The 21,089-nt window shown below is 48.6% G+C and overlaps 5 protein-coding genes across 5 annotated transcripts; all 5 read left to right on the top strand.

The window, feature by feature from the left end:
• Window positions 1–477: 477 nt before the first annotated feature.
• On the top strand, window positions 478–4,504 carry K441DRAFT_691870 (uncharacterized protein). The gene is made up of 5 exons (XM_067652515.1): window positions 478–1,316; window positions 1,368–1,679; window positions 2,056–2,110; window positions 2,163–3,781; window positions 3,831–4,504. Exons 1-5 carry the CDS (start codon window positions 567–569, stop codon window positions 4,473–4,475), a joined length of 3,381 nt encoding a protein of 1,126 aa, XP_067510474.1. The 5' UTR covers window positions 478–566; the 3' UTR covers window positions 4,476–4,504.
• A 2,534-nt stretch (window positions 4,505–7,038) lies between these two features.
• K441DRAFT_422940 (beta transducin-like protein HET-D2Y) lies at window positions 7,039–10,726 on the top strand (the record flags this gene model as incomplete). The annotated part of the gene is made up of 3 exons (XM_067641559.1): window positions 7,039–9,312; window positions 9,368–10,306; window positions 10,430–10,726. Coding segments are annotated over 3 exons (3,510 nt in total), but the record flags the coding sequence as incomplete, so codon positions are not given.
• A 162-nt stretch (window positions 10,727–10,888) lies between these two features.
• K441DRAFT_485688 (uncharacterized protein) lies at window positions 10,889–11,296 on the top strand (the record flags this gene model as incomplete). Its single annotated transcript, XM_067641932.1, has 1 exon — window positions 10,889–11,296. A coding segment is annotated over one exon (408 nt), but the record flags the coding sequence as incomplete, so codon positions are not given.
• Window positions 11,297–12,224: 928 nt separating this feature from the next.
• K441DRAFT_683445 (P-loop containing nucleoside triphosphate hydrolase protein) lies at window positions 12,225–17,284 on the top strand (the record flags this gene model as incomplete). Its single annotated transcript, XM_067651692.1, has 9 exons — window positions 12,225–12,387; window positions 12,435–12,720; window positions 12,774–13,437; window positions 13,491–13,808; window positions 13,843–14,202; window positions 14,450–14,843; window positions 15,200–15,487; window positions 15,753–15,861; window positions 16,102–17,284. 9 exons carry the CDS (start codon window positions 12,225–12,227, stop codon window positions 17,282–17,284), a joined length of 3,765 nt encoding a protein of 1,254 aa, XP_067510471.1.
• Window positions 17,285–17,867: 583 nt separating this feature from the next.
• On the top strand, window positions 17,868–21,009 carry K441DRAFT_672552 (uncharacterized protein; the record flags this gene model as incomplete). The annotated part of the gene is made up of 2 exons (XM_067650568.1): window positions 17,868–20,437; window positions 20,517–21,009. 2 exons carry the CDS (start codon window positions 17,868–17,870, stop codon window positions 21,007–21,009), a joined length of 3,063 nt encoding a protein of 1,020 aa, XP_067510470.1.
• Between the last annotated feature and the right edge of the window lie 80 nt (window positions 21,010–21,089).

Here is a 21,089-nt window from a genome sequence, read left to right as displayed (position 1 = left end):
GTATAAGTGAGTCGTGTCTAGGGGCACGAAATACGTATAGTATCGTATGCTTATTTAGACGGTGGTGACTGTCTCTTGTATTGAAGCAGACTACGTGGTCTATATACTAATGCATCTCCCCCTGATTAGTTAGTGCTTCATAAGTGCACCAGACGCGTAAGCGAGTGGTTGGTGCACCGAACGCGTAAACGCGTGGTTACTGTACCGAACGCGTAGGCACGCGGTTGGTACAACAGGTGCTGTAATCAGACAGTAGCAATTAACACCTTAAAACACCAAAAAATATCGATATAGAGCGTCTATTATACAAAAATAAGGCTTCATATAACCTCTATAAGACGACTATGCCGTGCGATGTTTTTTACTAGTATTTTGCCTGCAAACAAGCATTTGGCAGAATTTTGGTGTTCAAAACCGTCATAACCCCATGGACCGTCATAACCCCGTTGCTCACGTTACTTGTTAGACGCTGACGTACTAAGGGATAATCGATTTTGTTGTCGTACCAGAACAAGGCTGTGCTGCTGATCTAAGCCCTGAATTAAGCGTCAACCACTCCTGTGGTCATGTCTCCATCGTCATTTCGGTCAAGATTGAAGCTTTTCCGCAAAGATCATAGCGCATCGAACCCCGAAAACTTAAAGAGGAGGAAGGACGGTGATCAACACCAAAGTACTACAGCCTTATCCACCGTGACGACAACACCATCTAAAAGTGTCAGGGAGCGGATCGTGACGGTTCAAGATATCTCTCAACATGGTCAAACCCCAGATATCATACCCCAAATCGAATCCCAATCTACTGAGCGAGTCTTGTCACCTACGGCTCAGGCTGCTACTACTGTTCAGCAGCCAGTAACTGCTGTTTCATCAACATCTCCTTCTCCATTAGCTCCAACTGCTCCAGCAGCAACTTGTACTGATTCAGCCCCTTCCGATACCGTAGCCACTGATGCCTCAAGCATAGCGCAGCGACTCTGGGACCGAGCTTATGACGACCTTAAAGTCGATGAGTCTGCATTAGTACTGGCATACGAGAAAATCTTGTCTCGCGAACTCAATGAGAAGGCTCCAAAATCTGGAGCATTGGAGTTCCAGATAAATGTGATTGAGCAGAGAGACCCAGCGGTGCGAAGGTTGCAGATGGGTCGACTCGTCCAAGCCGGCCTGAAGAAGACGGAGAGCGTGGTCAAAGTGAAACTTGGTATTGGGGAGGTTGTAGACGTCATACTCTCGGCAAAGAATATTATAGACTTGGCCGTACAGACGGTACCACAAGCTGCTCTTGCTTGGACGGGTGTTTGTTTTGCACTGCAGGTAAATGTGTCGTCTAGAAGCACCCACTCTACGTACTGAACCTGCCTCGAGGTACTCCAAAATCCTACAACTGAGACAAAAGCCAATCGCGAAGGGATCGTTCACGTCATCTCCAGGATGCACTGGTACTGGAATATGTCAAGCCTCCTCCTGAAGGAAAATATGGTCAATGAAGGATCCTCTGCGGGATTAAAACGTGAATTAGAGAAACGAATCGTCGACCTCTACAAAGTGCTTCTCTCATACCAGATGAGAAGTGTTTGCTCGTACTACCGAAATCAGTTCCTTGGTTCCTTACGAGACGTCATCAAGCTTGATGACTGGGACGGCAACTTAAAGAATGTGCAAGACGCTGAAAATGCAGTTCGTCAAGATTCAGATGCATACAATGCCCAACAAATCAGATCTCACCTTGAGCAGCTCGTTGATAATTGTCGACCTGAATCGAAGTTCCTTACTACCATCGTAATACTGTCTGACGACCTAGATCGTCTATACGAACTATGTCTCAGTTTTCTCGTATCTTGAGCTCGTATGTCTCATCGAACGTCTCATTACCTGTTTCTCTTAACTATGACCTACTACATGACGACGTCGTCGTCATTGTATTTGGACCTACCTGATGTATATAAGAGAGCTTCTAGAGCCCTCTTTAATAAACAGAGTTCTCATTCCTGATCGTCCGTTCAACAATAATGCAAAAAGCCAGCAGACGAAACTTCTTCAAGATATCTATCAGGCGCTTCAGGAGCAGCTCGACAGAGGTGCTAACGCCGAACTTGCGTATTATTCCGGTAGGCGTACTTCAGCGATCGCAGCAAAGCGGTACACTGACTGATAAACTAGGACCGGATAGCCCGCTGAATCGTTTACCTTACGCTGAAAATGCCCCATTCAATTCATTCGACACTCAACACATTCCTACCTGCCTCCCTGATACCCGAGTCGACGTTCTTCAGGAGGTATTTGCTTGGGCTGATAGTTCAGATGAGCGGCGCATATTCTGGTTGAACGGCTTGGCTGGCACGGGCAAGTCGACGATTGCACGCACTGTCGCCCGTAGATACTATGTCCAGGAACGTCTTGCAGCAAGCTTCTTCTTCTCAAGAGGTGGCGGCGATGTTAGTCGTGCCGGCAAGTTTGTAACAAGTATTGCGGTGCAACTCGCAAAGAAGTCGTTATCTCTACTACGCTACATTTCCGAAGCTATTACGCAACATAGCAATATTGCGACCCAGTCTCTCCGCGATCAGTGGCGACAGCTCGTCCTTGGGCCCCTTTCGAAACTACATGGCAACTCTTGTCAATCCTCATACATCCTTGTCGTTGATGCCCTCGATGAGTGTGACGATGATAATAACATTCGGACGGTTCTCCAACTCCTAGCTGAAGCTCGATCATTGAGGACGGTACAGCTGCGGATCTTTATAACGAGCAGACCTGAAATTCCAATCAGACACGGCTTTTACCAGATGCCAGAGGCTGGACATCAGGATTTTGTCCTCCACAACATATCGCCGCCGATTGTCGATCATGATATCACTATTTTCCTCGAATACAATCTGGGGCTCATCAGAGAGGAATTCTCTCTAGAGACTAGCTGGCCGGGTGAGGATGTCATCAAGCGTTTGGTCCAAGAAGCAAGTGGGCTGTTTATATGGGCAGCAACCGCTTGCCGGTTTATTCGCGAAGGCAGAAAATTTGCTGCAGATCGACTGTCTAAAATCCTCAAGGACAAACCCTCTACGGATGACTGCTCTATGGATGACTCCGCGACAGATGATTCTTTCGTGGACAACTCTATGATTGCACCAGAAGAGCAACTGAACAAAATTTACATCGCAGTCCTCGAAAATTCTATTCGCATTTATAAAAGGCAGGAAAGAAAAAAATGGTACAAATCGCTGAGGGAAACTGCTGGAACTATTGTTCTTCTATTCTCTCCCCTTTCCGCCTTCTCATTGGCTGGCTTACTTCATGTTCGTAGAAAAAATATCATCCAAACACTAGATGACCTACATTCCATCCTCGACATTCCAGAAGACCAGTCTCGACCAATTCGTCTTCACCATCCTTCATTTCGCGACTTCCTTCTTAGCAAAGATAGGTGCGGCAATTCAAAGTTGTGGGTAGACGAGAAGCAAGGGCATCAGGCGTTGGCCAATACCTGCATACAGCTCATGTCGACCTCTCTCAAGCAAGATATCTGTGGCCTGAGCGCTCCGGGTGTGCTCGCGACCGATGTGGAGGGCAGTCGAGTGGATGAACGGCTCCCTCCGGAGGTACAGTACGCATGTCTCTACTGGGTCCGGCATCTTGAGAGGAGTGGTGCTCAGCTATTTGACGACGACCAAGTCCATCAGTTCCTGCAGGTACACCTACTCTATTGGCTTGAGGCGCTGAGCTGGATGCAGAAGGTTTCCGAAGGAATCGTTGCTATAGCCTCCTTAGAGTCGATTGCTCTTGTAAGCATACCTGCGGTGCATCAGAATTATTAAGCTAAACCATATTTAGATGGGCCAGTGTCCCAGTTTATACGCGTTTATTCATGATATGAAGCGATTTGCCCTGCATAACCGGTCAGCAATCGAACGGGCTCCCTTACAGATATATTGTAGTGCGCTCGCTTTCACCCCAGTGCTGAGCATAGTCAGAAAACAGTTTGCGGATCGGACGCCGCGCTGGATACAAAGAGGACCAGATGTCCAGAGGCACTGGAGCGCTTTAATACAGACGCTTGAGGGCCATTCAAGCTCGGTCTACTCAGTAGCATTCTCGCCGGACGGAAAGCTGGTGGCGTCGGGTTCGTACGACGACACAGTCAGGCTCTGGGACGCCGGCACGGGTGCGCCGCTGCAGACGCTTAGGCTTGGTATGACAACTAGGACTCTTTCATTCTCTACCTCTGGTCAGTGCCTTGGGGCGGATAGGGGAGTATTGGATGTAAGCTCTCTTGAGTTATTGTCAGATTCTTTAAAGCAGGTGCGTGCTCTATATGTGTTAAATGATTGGGTAATAGAGGAAGGAGAGAGTATTCTTTGGCTTCCTCGTGACTATCGAGCGACTTGCGTAGCTGTCTGGAACGGAATGGTCGTGTTGGGACACTTATCAGGGGGTATTTCATTCCTCAAATTTAAGCTAGGGTTAAAGACCGTATAATTAAGAAAAATGTATAGATTGCTAGTGAGGTTATAATAGTCTTATATATATAATATATTATTTTCTTTACACCTCTATTTTATAGAGGTTAAGGGGAACATGTGCCTATATAGTTGTCGTATTCGCCACTCGGATTCTGGTGTCTTCCACGAGGTTTCTAGAAAGTAAGGTATACAAGAGTTACCAGATAGCGGCAACACTTTCCTAACTACGTCAAGCAATACTAGAGCGTGCGCGGCTAAACTACACGCCAAAGTAATAACTCACTTTAACGTTATACAGTACCGGCGCTAGCAGGGAGGGTGCCAACCCGTCTCCGGTGGCGAGGCAGCCTTAAAAGATACATTACTATAAGTTTTAAAGCTGGAGTAATCTAGGAAGGGCCTTAGCTGGAATATAGGGAACTAGATACTAGCCTAGGTGCGGTATAGACAAAAGCCGAGAGCTTCAGGAAAGACCGTGCGCCGAAAATTTAAGTAGGGCGAAGCCGATGTTGCAAGGGACGTGCCCGGTGGCTAAGCCTCTCCCCAGACTTGCGGCTGACAGAATATCCTGTCAAACCTGTCAAACAGACAGGGTGTCAGCTGACAGGGCTGTCTGTCAGACAGCTGTCATAACAAGGCTTGGCAATCTAAAAATTAATCTACCCTCCTACAATACCTATCGACATAAAAATTACACCAAATTATAGAGAAAAGCCTCCTCTATAAAGCTATGAGATCTTTAGCTCCTTATACGTGCGTAACGTTAAGAGGAATTCGTCGCCGTAGAGGCCCCAATTCTACCTCTGCACCGCCAAGCCGCGCAGTAAACACCAACGCTGAACGCTTACGCCTACGCCACCAGCCCTCTGCGTAGAGCTGTGGAGCTTTGCGAGAGCTCTACGGAATAAAGCTTAGGGAGACCTGCATAGAGCTCTGCATAAAGCTCTACCAAAGCTCTATATAAAGCTCTGCACGAAGCTCCGTACGAAGCTCCGCTTAAAGCTCCGCACAAAGCTCTGCTTAAAGCTCTGCTCGAAGCCCTATTATTAATTCCCATTACCAAATACTAACTAAGTGGCGTTGTTGATAGTAGCAATTACAAATCATAGTCATTAGCTCTATCGTTAGCATCGCTATTAGCGTTTTGCTACCTATATAGAGCTCTAAAGCTCTACTAATACGCAGCACTAATATACTAGGAAGGTTCTATAATTGCCTGTACAATCGCCCGTACAAACGCCCATACAATTAAATCGATCAATTGCCCATACAATCGTCTCTACAAACGTCTCTGCAATTAATCGCCCGTACGAACGTCTGCACGTCTGCACAGCTACACGTCTGCACGCCTGCACGTGGCTCTGCACGAAGCTCTACACGAAGCTCTACACGAAGCTCTGCACGAAGCTCTGCACGAAGCTCTGCAAAAAGCTTTTATATAGAGCCTCCGTAGTAGAGCCGTCGTACGCAGAACCGCCGTATGCAGAGCCGTCGTGCAGAGCCGTCGTGCAGAGCCGTCGTGCAGAGCCTCCGTATACAGAGCTTCGTGCAGAGTCTCCGTACGCAGAGCTTTGTGCGGAGCTTCGTGCAGAGCTTCGCGCAAAGCTTCGGTACGCAGAGCTTTGTGCAGAGCCTCCGTACGCAGAGCTTCGTGCAGAGCTTCGTGCAGAGCTTCGTGCAGAACTTCGTGCAGAGCTTTGTGCAGAGTCTCCGTACGCAGAGCTTTGTGCAAAGCTTCGTGCAAAGCTTCGTGCAGAGCTTCGTGCAGACCCTGAGTAGGCGAATCGCCCATTCGGCGGCGCTTTCCACTAGATATCGTGGAGGCGTACGGAGTAGATATACTTATCGATTATAGAGCTGCTTCTGCGGATTAATTTAACGGTATTTCTGAGATAATAGCTGTTGTAGGGGTATAGATTAATTTTGTTAAAGAAGGTGACTACTCTACATATAAAATAAGTCGCATTGTTTGATAAACCTCGCGAAAGTCTCTTAGACCATAGAATTAACTTTTTAATAAAAAAGGTTAGCGATATCCGCTAATTAATTCTATGGTCTAAGCTTACTGAGGTAAGGGCTGATTAAGGAATTCTGGGTATCCCTTTATAGTTTCTTTATCGTATAGTAGCTGGTAGAGGGTTTTAAGATAATAATAAATTAAAATTTCCTTTTATGGCTTAGGCTGTCAGACCCTGTTCTGATAATATCTTGATACTGTCAGCTGATAGGCTGGCTGTTTAACAGGGCTGTCAAGCCTGTTACCCGCAAGTCTGGCCTCTCCCCATCTTTTCTCCACCTCAACAACCCTATGGCCGGAGCGGGTCGGCCGTCCTCCCTGCTAGCGGTGGCGGCATCAAGTGTTAAATTATTTGCTATTCGATCACTTCAAGCTCGCTTACTCATCCACATGTGGGAGTTCAGCCACTTTGCACTGCCTCCTGCCCCGCTATTATCCATTACTCTTCCATGAATTCACCAGCTAGCACAGTCGCAGTCCATTGATTTTTCGGACCGTACATGTCTTGCCAGTATCTTTTCTCATAACTTCCTTTGCCAGAGCTCTTGGACAATCCCCCCTTATGCGACTCTTGCGAATTGAAGACGACGGCAACTTCAGCCTGGTCGATCGTGTAGGCAACAACATTTCACGCTATGGTGTTCTTTCCCACACTTGGGGAGCGGACGAGGAGGAGGTTACTTTTAGGGATCTAATAGACGGTACAGGCAAAACCAAGGCTGGCTATCGCAAGATCTGCTTCTGCGGAAAGCAAGCTGCGAAAGACGACCTCCAATACTTCTGGGTGGATACATGCTGCATCGACAAATCAAGCAGCGCGGAGCTTTCAGAAGCCATTAACTCTATGTTTCGATGGTACCAGGATGCGGCGAAATGTTACGTATATCTGTCCGATGTTTCAGTCAGCACTTCCGATGGAGACAACGAATTCTCCCGGAGATGGAAACCGGCATTCAAGAAAAGCAGATGGTTTACTCGTGGCTGGACGCTTCAAGAGCTTATCGCTCCAGCATCCGTTGAGTTCTTCTCTAAAGAGGAAACTCAGCTCGGCGACAAGCAATCGCTGGAACAAACTCTCCACGAGATAACGGGAATCGCCATCCAAGTCCTTCGAGGAAACTCCATATCTTACCCTCCTGTGGACGAGCGCATGTCATGGGCTGCAAGACGAGAGACAAAACGCGAAGAGGACGCGGCATATTGTCTGCTAGGCATTTTCGACATCCACATGCCGCTCCTATACGGTGAGGGACGGAAAAAAGCGTTTGCTCGGCTTCAGAAGGAGATCCAACCTTCAGTTCAAATGGAGAAAGAAGATAAGGAATGCGTCCAACACTTACGCCTTACCGATCCCCGCGATGACAAGATGCGTATTGAGGAAACCAAGGGCGGCCTGCTGGAGGACTCGTATCACTGGATCCTCGAAAACTCCGACTTCCAACAATGGCGCGACGACCAGCAGAGCCGATTGCTATGGATCAAGGGAGATCCCGGCAAGGGTAAGACGATGCTTCTCTGCGGCATTGTCAACGAGCTGAAGAAGTTGATGGCCAAGACGGATCTTCTGTCCTACTTCTTCTGCCAGGCCACCGACTCGCGAATTAACAACGCCACGGCCGTGCTGCGAGGTCTGGTGTACTTACTTGTCGATCAGCAGCCATCGCTTATCTCGCATATACGGAAGAAGCACGATCAGGCAGGTAAATCCCTCTTTGAAGACGCAAATTCTTGGGTCGCCCTGTCGGACATCTTCAAGAACATACTGCAAGACACGAACCTGAAGACGACATACCTGGTTATCGACGCCCTTGATGAATGCGTTACTGACTTGCCGAAGCTCTTAGACTTTATCGTCTATACCTCCTCATCATCGGCCCGCGTAAAATGGCTCTTGTCAAGTCGGAACGAGCTCCACATCGAGCAGAAACTGAGGTCTGCCGACGAGCAGACGAGGCTGAGTCTCGAGCTGAAGGAAAATGCGGAGCAGGTATCTCGCGCCGTTGACGTATACATCGACGATAAGCTGTCCCGTTTCGAGTCACTTCAAGACGACGGCCTAAGACATCGAGTACGAGACATCCTGCGCCGGAAGGCGAATGGCACATTCCTCTGGGTTGCCCTCGTGGTCCAGGAGCTTAAGAGGCCCGAGAGCTGGGATCCTTTACAGGTGGTGGAAGAAGTGCCAACGGAGCTACACCAGCTGTACAATCGCATGGTGAATCAGATCCAACAGCTTACGAAGAGAAACTCGGAGGTTTGCCGGCTCATACTTTCTATTGCCACCGTCGCATATCGTCCACTTTACTTAGCTGAGATAGGCAGCTTGTGCAAATTACCAGGCCAGATTTCGGCATTGACGAAAAACGTAAGAAAGATCGTGGCTATGTGCGGTTCGTTCCTTACCGTCCGAGATAATCAAGTCTACCTCATCCATCAATCAGCTAAGGACTACTTAAGCGACGAGGCGAGAGCTACAATCTTTCCATCCCAGGGAAAAACCCATCATGACATCTTCTTTCGATCGCTGGAGCTTATGTCTAGTACACTGCAACGCGACATGTACCGTTTAATCGCGCCAGGTTTTCCGATCGACCAGGTCCAAGTGCCGGGCCAAGACCCGCTAGGGACGACACGGTACTCGTGTGTCCACTGGGTTAACCACCTCTATGACTCGGTTTCCGGCAAGAGCACGAGACGGGATGACGATTTACAGGATAATGGCGCCGTCTATGTCTTCCTTAAAAGGCAGTATCTTTACTGGCTTGAGGCTCTTAGTCTTTGCAAGAGTATGTCGGAGGGGATAGTTTCAATGACGAAACTTGAGGCTTTAATCCAGGTAATCCTTAGATCAGCGATGCTATCTATATATAACACATGCTAACATAACCTAGGAAAGAGAAAATGCATTTGCATTAATTAAACTAGTTCGAGATGCGCGTCGATTTATTATGTATCACAAATGGGAAATAGAGAAATGTCCTCTTCAGGCATATACGTCCGCACTCGTGTTTAGTCCAGCCCGCAGCCTAATAAGGTGTCTTTTTAAAGAGGAAGAACCGAAGTGGATCACGATAAAGCCGGCTATAGGAGATAAATGGAGTGCCTGCCTACAGACGCTTGAGGGCCATAGCAATTCGGTCCAGTCAGTCGCCTTCTCACGTGACTCGGCACGGCTCGCGTCGGCGTCGTCCGATAACACGGTCAAGATTTGGGATGCGAGCAGTGGCGAGTGCCTACAGACGCTCGAGGGCCATAGCTCTTCAGTCTGCTCAGTCGCCTTCTCACACGACTCGGCACGGCTTGCGTCGGCGTCATACGACTGGACGGTCAAGATTTGGGATGCGAGCAGTGGCAAGTGCCTGCAGACGCTTGAGAGCCATAGCTCTTCGGTCCATTCGGTCGCCTTCTCACATGACTCGGCACGACTCGCGTCGGCGTCGTCCGATGAGGCGGTTAAGATCTGGGATGCGAGCAGTGGCGAGTGCCTACAGACGCTCAAGTGCCATAGCGATTGGGTCTGGTCGGTCGCCTTCTCACATGACTCGGTATGGCTCGCGTCGGCCTTATCCAATAACACGATCAAGATCTGGGATGCGAGCAGTGGCGAGTGCCTGCAGACGCTTAAGGGCCATAGCGGATCGGTCAACTCAGTCGCCTTCTCACATGACTCGGCACGGCTCGCGTCGGCGTCATACGACTGGACGGTCAAGATTTGGAATGCGAGCAGTGGCGAGTGCCTGCAGACGCTCGAGGGCCATAGCTATTCGGTCTGGTCGGTCGCCTTCTCACATGACTCGGCACGGCTCGCGTCGGCGTCGTCCGATAACACGGTTAAGATTTGGGATGCGAGCAGTGGGCGAGTGCCTGCAGACGCTTAAGGGCATAGCTCTTCGGTCTACTCAGTCGCCTTCTCACATGACTCGGCACGGCTCGCGTCGGCGTCGCCCGATAAGACGGTTAAGATCTGGGATGCGAGCAGTGGCGAGTGCCTGCAGATGCTCGAGGGCCATAGCTCTTCGGTCTACTCGGTCACCTTCTCACATAACTCGGCACGGCTCGCGTCGGCGTCGTCCGATAAGATGGTTAAGATCTGGGATGTAAGCAGTGGCGAGTGCCTGCAGACGCTTAAGGGCCATAGCGGATCGGTTAACTCAGTCGCCTTCTCACATGACTCGGCACGGCTCGCGTCGGCGTCGGATGATACGACGGTTAAGATCTGGGATGTAAGCAGTGGCGAGTGCCTGCAGACGCATCAGGGCCATAATAATTCGGTCAACTCAGTCGCCTTCTCACACGACTCGGCACGGCTCGCATCTGCGTCGGCCGACTGGACGGTTAAGATTTGGGATGCGAGCAGTGGCAAGTGCCTGCAGACGCTTAAGGGCCATAGCTCTTCGGTCTGCCCAGTCACCTTCTCACACGACTCGGCACGGCTCGCGTCGGCGTCATACGATTGGACGGTCAAGATTTGGGATGCGAGCAGTGGCGAGTGCCTACAGACGGTTAGTATTAACAAGGTACTCTTTAGGATATCATTCGATACCACTAGCTCGTGTCTTCACACTGAAATTGGTACTATCGCTATTGATCCATTATCAGCTTTAAATATAACATCGAGTATTACGGATCTTCAAGATTCTCAATATCAAGGTAGGGCTTTAAGTCCAGATGGAGCATGGATAACATATAATTCAGAGAACTTAGTATGGCTACCTTCAGAGTATCGGCCGTCATGTTCGGCCGTGTCAGGGAAGACGATCGGCGTCGGCGTTGGATCTGGAAAGGTATGGATATGCAACGTTGAGCTCGACGAATTTTAAGAACTTAGAGTGTTTACATAGAGGGAACTAACTAATTATTTTATATTTCTATTATATCTCTATTTTATAGAGGGGTCTGGTAGTAAGTGTAAATATATAGTTAGGTAATTTGCTACGGCGAAGCTTTAAGAATTGTCAGAACTTGTATAAAGATTAATCTATAAAGAGAAGAGACTATATATAAGTTATAGGTAGGGGGGGGACCCCCCCTATAAAACTCCTGAACTAAGCCACATTTAGCGTCTGACAAGAATCCTCTAAATTGGTAACAAGATGACTCATAATAGAACTACCTTTAAGCTTAAAGATTTGCTATGCTTGGGTCTTATCAGAAGCGGACAAATACTTTAATCACGCTAGCAGGGAGGGTGGCCGACCCGCTCCGGCCATAGGGTTGTTGAGATGGCGGAATATACATATAGCATCCTGGCGCATCCCGTGGTTAGCGTGTTTTGTCAACTTTCCCCTAAACAACAAAAATACCAAAATTTCCCCTACAAAAGGCCGTGTGGGAGTGGCTGTGCTAACCACCGGAATTGAAGAGATGCTGTGCATACATACGTGGAGATGGTGAGAGCGTAACTGGGACATTGGATAGCGCCGAGTGACGTGATTCTGTTGGTTTCGCACAAACGTAGTTGGTCGGCTTGCGGACCGATTGAAAATCCGCACCAACAGAATCACGTCTGAGCTTGCTGGGGTAACGTTATGAACGGGCGACTGGTCGTTGGTGAAGAAAGCCGGGGGCGGTGGTAAAGAACAATATCAAAGCAACAATGCTTGCGCCTTGCTTTAGGACAACCTCACCGCCTTTCATCTAGCCTTTCCAATTAATTTCTGCCAATCCTATCTGCCAACCCCACCTTAAAGCCACACCTGCCATAGCACATTTGCTTCATGGATCGCATTCCAATCTCCGAACAATCCTATGTTACGCCATCTTCCGGACGACGATGAAGACAAACCGGCGGTAGATAGCGTTTTAAGGCTAGGCAAAGAGCTAGGTCAAGATGAACGCAACTATATTCGTCAAGCTGGGTTGAAAGCGCTCTTCACTTTCACAAGCAAGAAACATCTTGGGGTCCTCTCAGGTGCCATATTCTTCGCTGTGATTGCTGGTCTCATCATTCCCGGGCAGTCACTTTATTCGGCTTAATATTCAATCAATTCGCGAACTGTGGGTCAGGCAGAATCTCTGGTCCTGCTTTACTGGCAAACGTATCCAGGTATTGTGTCTACATGACGGTACTTGGTGCTGGGAGCTGGTTCTCTAATGCGCTGTGCTTCATGTTCTGGTTGGTGTTTGGGGAATTACAAGCCAGAAGCGCCAGAGACAAGATTTTCAATAACCTGCTTTCAAAAGACATTATATGGTACGATATAAGGAGGAACGGTGTGGGAGCCTTTTTACCTCGGATTCAAATGTGTGCTGTTTGATTGATGTCCAGCTAGAAATCATCTTTGTTAACGATCTCAGGCAAATTCGCGAGCTTCAGCTAGCCATGTCACATCCTGTGGGAGAGGTCTTCCAATGTCTTGTAACTGGGCTCGGCTCCCTCATACTTGCCTTATATTTTTCCTGGAACCTTACACTGGTCATAATATGCACTATGCCGATTGTCTACCTCTTTATGGCCTTCTTATCCACTCGCATGGAGCCAAATGTACACAAACAAGGAGAGAAACTACAGGAGGCGTTGAAGTATGTAACCAACGCTTTTCAGAGTATAGAGATGGTAAAGAGTTTCAACGGCCAGGATTCGGGACTTTGGAGATACTGTAGGGCAATCAAAGGCGCCGCAAAATACTATATCCGACGAGCAAATCTCCAATCTCTTCAGATGGGTTTCATGCAACTCGCAACGCTTGGGGTGTTTGTACAAGGATTCTGGTATGGAGGTTCGCTTGTTGATTCCGGAAAGAAAAATCCAGGTCAGGTCATGACAACGTTCTGGGCAGCACTTATGGCAGTTCAATCCATCACCGGGTTTCTTCCTCAGATTATAGTCCTTGAGAAAGGGAGGATTGCAGGCGCTAAATTAAGTGTTGTCATGACAGAAATGCAAGAGGAAGGAAATTGTCTGGGCCTCATCAGTGGACATAGACCTCGTCATTGCCCAGGCGATATTGAAATGAAGAATGTGAGTACCCCAGGGTAGTTAGTATAATTTTCATGCGTGCTTACATTATTAAGGTATCGTTTGCGTATCCTACTCGTCCAAGCCAACTAGCTTTATGCGACGCAACGATATTTTTTCCTACTGGTGAGACTACCTTTGTTGTCGGAAAGAGTGGGTCAGGCAAAAGCACACTTGGCCAACTTCTCCTACGATTCTATAGGCCATCAGAAGGCGAAATCCGCCTCGATGGATACCCCCTACACACTCTCGATATCCACTGGCTTCGAGAAAATATTACGCTCGTGGAGCAGCACTGTGTACTTTTTGATGACACAATATTCCAGAACATCGCCATGGTAAAACAGAAATCAGGAAATGTGACAGTCAAAGAAGTCAAAGAAGCTACCCAAATTTGCTCTGCTTCAGCAAATGATCAACGATATGCCTGATGGCTTTAATACAATGGTCGGCTCGAAAGGCAATGCAATGAGCGGTGGTCAGAGACAGCGGCTAGCATTAGCGCGAGCCAGGCTTCGGAACACGCCAGTTCTCATCCTTGACGAGTCAGCCAGTGCTCTCGATTACATCACTAGATCTTTACTTCTTGATGCCATTCGAGTCTGGCGCCGTGGAAAGACTACAATCGTCATTACTCATGACATGTCCCAAATATTACCAGAGGATTATGTGTACGTACTTGAGAAGTCTCAAGTTGTCCAAGAAGGCTATCGAAAGTCTATGCAAAGTAACACGGGTTCACCGTTTGAAACGTTTCTAAGTTCTCAGGTGGACGGCGTGGCCGAAGTCGACGAATCGGAGGGTAATTCCCCGAATGATCTGTTGTCACTCTATGCGGATCCTAGAAGCTCTAGCGAATCATGGGATGCGACTTCTCGGTATTCTCCTAGCCTCCTTGACCCATTGGATATGCATCTCGAAGAGCGTGAAGAACTGGACTTGCCAACTCGGCGCACTGTTTTCTCCATACATCTAGGTAAACCTTCACAGCGAAACTCCATAGTGCCTCATGTAGCTTTCCCATCGGGAGCAAGGGATTGGTAGTCCTATTGAGGCAACCCCAGAAGTCATGTTAAGATATGGAAAAACAGCAACCCGAAGTCAATTATCTTCCCCAAATGTAAGACGGCCCAGACCATTGAGCTTCATTCATTCCTCCGACTACTCGACTGAATTAAGAACCAAACGTCGCTCTCGGCGGAAACGGAGAAAACAGAAGCCAGAAGCTGTGGTAGCTCTACCCATGACTGCGATTCTCTCCACAGTCTGGCCAAAGCTTGACTGGATGTCTCGAATACTGTTGGTTGTTGCGTTTTTTGCAGCATGCATCCATGCCAGTGCCACGCCCGTGTTCTCATTTGTCTTTTCTAAGCTCTTGTCCACATTTTATATACCTCCAAATCAACGTCGTATGGCATTGCTGCCATTCAGTGATGGCAATAATCGGTTAGTTAGTTACGATTATGTTGTATTATATAGGAACATAACCAACCTAATCATAATCGCACCTGCTGATTATGTTACGTAGATATAACTATATAATCAACTGCGGAAATAAAAAGAGGGAGAGGTAGAGCTTTAGGGGGGAGCTCTGGGTAAGCTCTAGGGCAAGTGTGTTATCTACACGTGATAACTCACGTGTAGATAACATCACGTGGAGGCCCGTGCCTAAAAGACGTAATCAATATAACTATATAACCAAATCAGAATCACTTTCTTTAATTATATAATAATCGGAATCATGGAGCTGATTATGGTTATATAGTTATTGCCATCACTGCTGCCATTGATGGAATATCATCATACCTTTTTCACTTCCTTCTAGAGTATTGCGCTCAGATATGGATCAACAATATGAAAATGGAAGCCATGAAGCAATTGCTCGATCAGCCGCGAGAGTTCTTTGACAAAGAACAGAATGGCGTCTCTCGACTTGCGGAATGTCTCGACCATTTTGCTAAAGAGACAAGGAATATCCTTGGACGTTTTACCGGAGTCATTTTTGTTGTGGTCTTCATGATGGCTATAGCACTTGTTTGGAGCCTGATAAGCTGTTGGAAGCTTACTGTTGAACGGACGATCAGGAATGAGAGCTCTGTCTATTAAAGAGAGCTCTAGAAGCTCTTTATATACATCAGGTAGGTCTAGACAACTGAGTCAAAATAGGTAATAGAAATAGGTAATGAGACATTCGAGGAGACATTTAGTCATAAGCTGAGAGACAACTAAGACAGAGTTCGTATAGACGATCTAGGTCTTCACACAGTAGTACGATGGTGGTAAGGGAATTCGATTCAGGTCGACACTTACCCTTGTAGCTCTTGCGATTACACCAATTATGTACGTCATAACTACCAGCTACAAAGCCGTCAGTGGGAAGTGGGAAGGATACTCGAACGATGGAGATGAAAAAGTCGGCGCAATTCTGTTGAACGGACGATCAGGAATAAGAACTCTGTTTTATTAAAGAGGGCTCTAGAAGCTCTCTTATATACATTAGGTATGTCCCAAATACAATGACGACGACGTCGTCATGTAGTAGGTCATAGTTAAGAGAAACAGGTAATGAGACGTTCGATGAGACATACGAGCTCAAGATACGAGACAACTGAGACATAGTTCGTATAGACGATCTAGGTCGTCAGACAGTATTACGATGGTAGTAAGGAACTTCGATTCAGGTCGACAAATTCTCCATGAAACTTTCACTAATATCAGGACTGTTAGATCCCTGACACTGGAGGAATCATTCTATAAAAAGTATATCGACGCAACCTCAAACGCACTCAAAATAGGACTGAAAAGGGCATTCTATTCTGCTATATTTTTTGGTCTGACCAATTCCGCCATTTTATTTGCCACAGCCTTCTTATTTTGGTACGGTGCAATTGTGGTGTCATCGGGCGATTTCAACACTACGCATGTTGTCCAAACCTTTGCTCTGCTCCTCCTGAGCGCATCCTACGCGAATTCTATCAATGCACTAATCCCCCAAATGGGGGCTGCAAAGGATGCAGCAACTCGATTCCTGCGCCTGTCAGCCCTCCCACAGACCTCTCATGAACATACTGGCACCGTTCGCATTCCTCCTATTGGGAACATTGCGCTGCACAATTTGAGTTTTACTTATCCCGCTCGACCGGATCAAATGGTCTTGAGGAATGTCAATATAAATATTCCTGCTGGCAGCTGCATCGCTATTGTGGGTGCATCTGGGTCCGGAAAATCAACGATTGCCTCACTTCTGCTGAACCTGTACACAACGGACCTGAAAAACACCAACCCATCCAGAATACCTGGGATCACGCTTTCAGGCCGCGATATCAAACGAATTCACACGCCTGCCTTACGTTCTCTCATTGCTATCGTCTCACAAACGCCAACGCTATTCCTAGGCACAATTGCCGAGAACATTGCTTATGCTCTACACTCTTCTTCGCCTTATGCGTCACAATCAAGCATCCGCTCCGCTGCCGCTGCCGCAGGGATCGACGAGTTCATCGAAAGTCTTCCCGATGGATATAGCACCGTCATTGGAGAAGGCGGAATGGGGATATCTGGCGGTCAAGCCCAGCGAATAGCCATTGCGCGAGCTTTGGTGCGGAAACCAAATGTGCTAGTGCTTGACGAGGCAACCAGCGCCCTAGATGTCGAATCCGCGGCTATCATCAGGAAATCCATACGCAGATTAGTTGCTACGGGTCTCCACGAGACTGAAGCGATGAGCAGTAGCACATTCGGCGGGAGTGGTTCCGGAAGCGGAAGAGGGCAGAGAGGTATGACAGTCGTCATCATTACACATGCGAGGGAGATGATGGCGATTGCGGAGCACATTATTATGTTGGAGTAGGGTAGGGTGATAGAAGCAGGCGGGTTTGAGGAGTTGAGACAGAAGCGAGGCGAGTTTGTGAGGTTGCTACGCGGTGGTGAATGGGATAGCGGCGACATGGACAATGAGAGGATTCAGACGAATCTGGTTGGAAAGGTAAGGGAAAGGATAACCGGGGTTGATTGCACGACTTTCTTTTGGTTTGAATGTTATTATGTCTCAAGGAGCTGTATAACCTGCAAATGTTATGGTTGAGCTTCATTCCATCTGTATTTCATGTAGTCATTGATAGCGTGGTTGGGTTGTACATAGAAATCATTACCCAAGGACAGGGCGGCGAATGAGTGGACGCAAACGGGGATGTACAAGATGCATCAATCAAATGTGGCGTTGATGGACACGGCTAACTCTTTTGAGTTGGTTTTCCGCATTAGGAACTTCGGGAATGTGTTGCCCGTCGCAACGCGCCATCCACGTGACGTAAAACTCAAATCACAAATAAACGCCCTCTGCATAGGCCACCACGATTTCCTCAACAACTGCACTTGCTATCTTTACATTATACTAACCACTTGTTCTATGCAATCTAGTTGCTTTCTCCACCATGGTCCTCACACGCGCACAACGAGCCGGCAACACCGACGACACCAATCCTCCGCCAGCGGAGAATATGCTAAAGGCGCCCGCAAAACGCGGAAGGAAGAAGGAACCTGTTGAAGAGGTAAAGCCGAAAGCAAAGGCGGCGGCCGCTACAAAGGCCAAACCTGGAACCACACGAAAGACAACAAGGTCAAAAGCTGCAGCGAAAGCCCCAGAGCCTGAACCAGAGCCAATAGTCGAGGAGGCTCCCGAGGAGGCGGTACCAGCGCCGAAGAGGAGGACAGCTACAAGAACCAAAGCGGCTGCCAAAGCCCCAGAATCAGAGGTCGAGCCTGCCATCGAAGAGATCGTAGAGAAGCCAAAACTAATACCAGCAAAGAGAGCTACTGCGAGGGCTAAGGCTGTCACGAAGGCACCGGCAAAAGCCCCAGAAAAGGCTGCAACAAAAGCGCCAGCTAAAACTCGCACAACGGTACAGAAGATGGAGAAAAAGAGTAATGAGATTGGGATCGTCACATCAGGCGCAGCCGCTGCGAAACGACGGACTCGGAACACGGCTGCTGCTACCAAAGCCACCGTAAAACAGCCAGCTCAGGAAGAGCCAGCTCCGAGCCCTCCTAAACTCTCGAAGATTCCAATCAAACCAGCGCAACCTACCCCAGCGACATCTCCCGCTAGGCCTACGAACCAGGAGATCCTCGAGGACCCATTCATAGCACATGNATCACCTCTCAAGGCTCCGGCATTAAGACTGGGCTGCCTCTCGCCAGTTAAGAGCATCAACTCAGATTTTCCAGCTATCAACCTCTCCTCGGAGAAGCCAGGAGAGGCCTCGCCATTCAAGACATCAAGCCTAGTTCCACACGCAGAGAGTCAGAACCTGAAGGCCTCCCTGCTCTCAGCTTCCCCTCGCAAAGCACCAGCAGCTTCTCCACTGAAACTTCCTCCTGTCTCACCATCAAAATTTCGCACTGACCGTGCTGGGGCCAGCGAGGAGACCCAATTCAGGAGTTCTATACTCCAAGGTTCTGCCCGCAAGGCTCCTGCCTTCTCACTCTCTAGGTCCATAGTAGGCTCTCCTGTCAAGCCCAGTTCCTTCGCTGAAGAAGAGAAGGCATCTCTCAAAGCTTCTCCTCGCAAGATACGGATCGAAACTCCTGCGAAAGCTGCGCCCGCACTTTTTGGATCGAGTCTTAATATGCCGAACCCATTTTCTACTTCTCTTATCCAGGCATCGCCGATGAGACTCAAGACCCCGGCGAGAACACCAGCAAGAACTCCCAGAGCAGCTCCATTTCAGGATGTTGTTATGGAGGAAGATGAACACAACACGCCTCCGCAGTCCCCGGTTCTGGAGTCTACGACGCCTGCTCAAGAGCCTTCGCAGGAGATTGTAGTAGAGAACTCCGTAGCTGAGGAGCCGCTAGCTGATGAGCCCGTAGTCGAGGGATATATGCCTACAATCGAGGAATCTATGCCTACAACCGAGGAGTCTATGCCCGCAGTCGAGGAATCTATGCCTGCAGTCGAGGAGTCTATGCCTGCAGTCGAGGAATCTATGCCTGCAGTCGAAGAATCTATGTCTATAGTCAAAGAATCTATGCCTATAGTCGAAGAATCTATGTCTATAGTCGAGGAATCTATACCCGAAAAGTTTACGGCTGGGGAACTTGTAACTAAAGAGTCTGTTGTTGGAGAACATCTTGCAGAGGAGCTCGTCATTCAGCAATCCATCGCTGAGGAGCTCATGGCTGAGGAACCCATTTCTGAGGAGTCAACAATGTCAATGGAGCTGGACGCCGTGCATGATCTTACAGTTGAGCAGCCTGTACAGACAGTGGGCATTTATGTGGATCCAGAAGAGGATATACCACAGCCGTCTCTGGTAATGGAGCCCACGATGCCTGTGGAGATAAAGCCACAAACACCACAGCAGTCTCCTAATGCTGCGTCAACTACCCCTAAACAGGAGATGCCTACACCTGCATGCGAAGACGAGACTGTCAGGTTCGGAGAGCCATGCACCATGGAGCCAGCCGCTGAGCCTATGGACTTCATCATAGAATCCACAGTCACCGAGCCGGTCACTGAAGTTCCAGCACCCACGACTCCCACCACACCAACCGACCCAGCAGACCCAGCAGAGCCGACGGCAGTTATTACGNCATGGTCCATTAAGGCTGCTATGTCAGAACTTCCCGCCGGTCTCGCATCCCCAGTTAAATCCTCCCTCCGTTCTCCGGAAAAGAGGCTCAGCTCAACTTCGCCCAAGAAGAGCGTTAGCTGGCAGAACCTCTCGCCTCAAGCCAAGCCTCCCGTTGTCCCAGCAGCAGAGCCCGGTGTTCTTGCTGGAACTGTATTCTTTGTCGATGTAAGGTCGGCTGATGGCACGGATGCGGGCGGCTTGTTCGTGCCACTATTGGAGGAGCTGGGTGCGCGAGTGGTGGAGAATTGGATAAGCAATAACATGGATTTGACGCATGTTCTATTTAAGGATGGAGACAGGATGACTTTAGAGAAGGTGGTAGCGACGAATGGAGGGGTGAAGTGTGTGAATATCGGGTGGGCACTTGAGTAAGTCATTCTGATCTCAACGTCGACAATGATTTGCCACAAAATATGAGAGAACGATGACTGACATATATTTCTCTAGCTGTGAGAAACATAACAAACACATTGACGAATCCGGATACTTGATAAGCCTATCCCACATCCTTGGCGGCCAGACGCCTAAAGCCCTCTCCACCCTCAGTGCGGCCAATACTCCTCTCCCAGCACGCACCCCCTCTCGTACCCCGTCTAAGGCAGCGGATTGCACAACACCCGGCTGCAATATCGTGATTAAGCCGGCCGGCACTACACCTCTCAACGACCCAATGTTCCTGAATACCAACATTGATGATGAGGATAAAGAGAACGTGGTCCCCACTAACTCGGCGTCCAATTCTCCTGGCACGCCATACTATTTGCATCCTAGCGAGTTAGTGCAAAAGACATGCCCACCTAAGCAGAGCCAGGCGCCCATGTTTGAGGTGCTGGGTGCCCCAACGCCATTCAAGCAGCGCCTAATGGCAGCGAAGAGGCGGAGTGAGGAGTTTGCGCCAAGGGTCGGGAGTCCGTTGAAGAGAGTTAAAGGAGCGTGGTAGGTAGGTAAAGTGAAACTTGGAGAATGGCGAAGAAGTCGACGCCATATCTCCAAGATAGATATAGCGACACCAGGATTTTA

This window comes from Cenococcum geophilum, assembly GCF_001692895.1.
Source record: "Cenococcum geophilum 1.58 unplaced genomic scaffold K441scaffold_1, whole genome shotgun sequence".
NCBI classification, from domain to species: domain Eukaryota; kingdom Fungi; phylum Ascomycota; class Dothideomycetes; order Gloniales; family Gloniaceae; genus Cenococcum; species Cenococcum geophilum.
The sequence above is the reverse complement of the archived record's forward strand: the minus strand, read 5'-3'. Positions and strand labels throughout refer to the sequence as shown.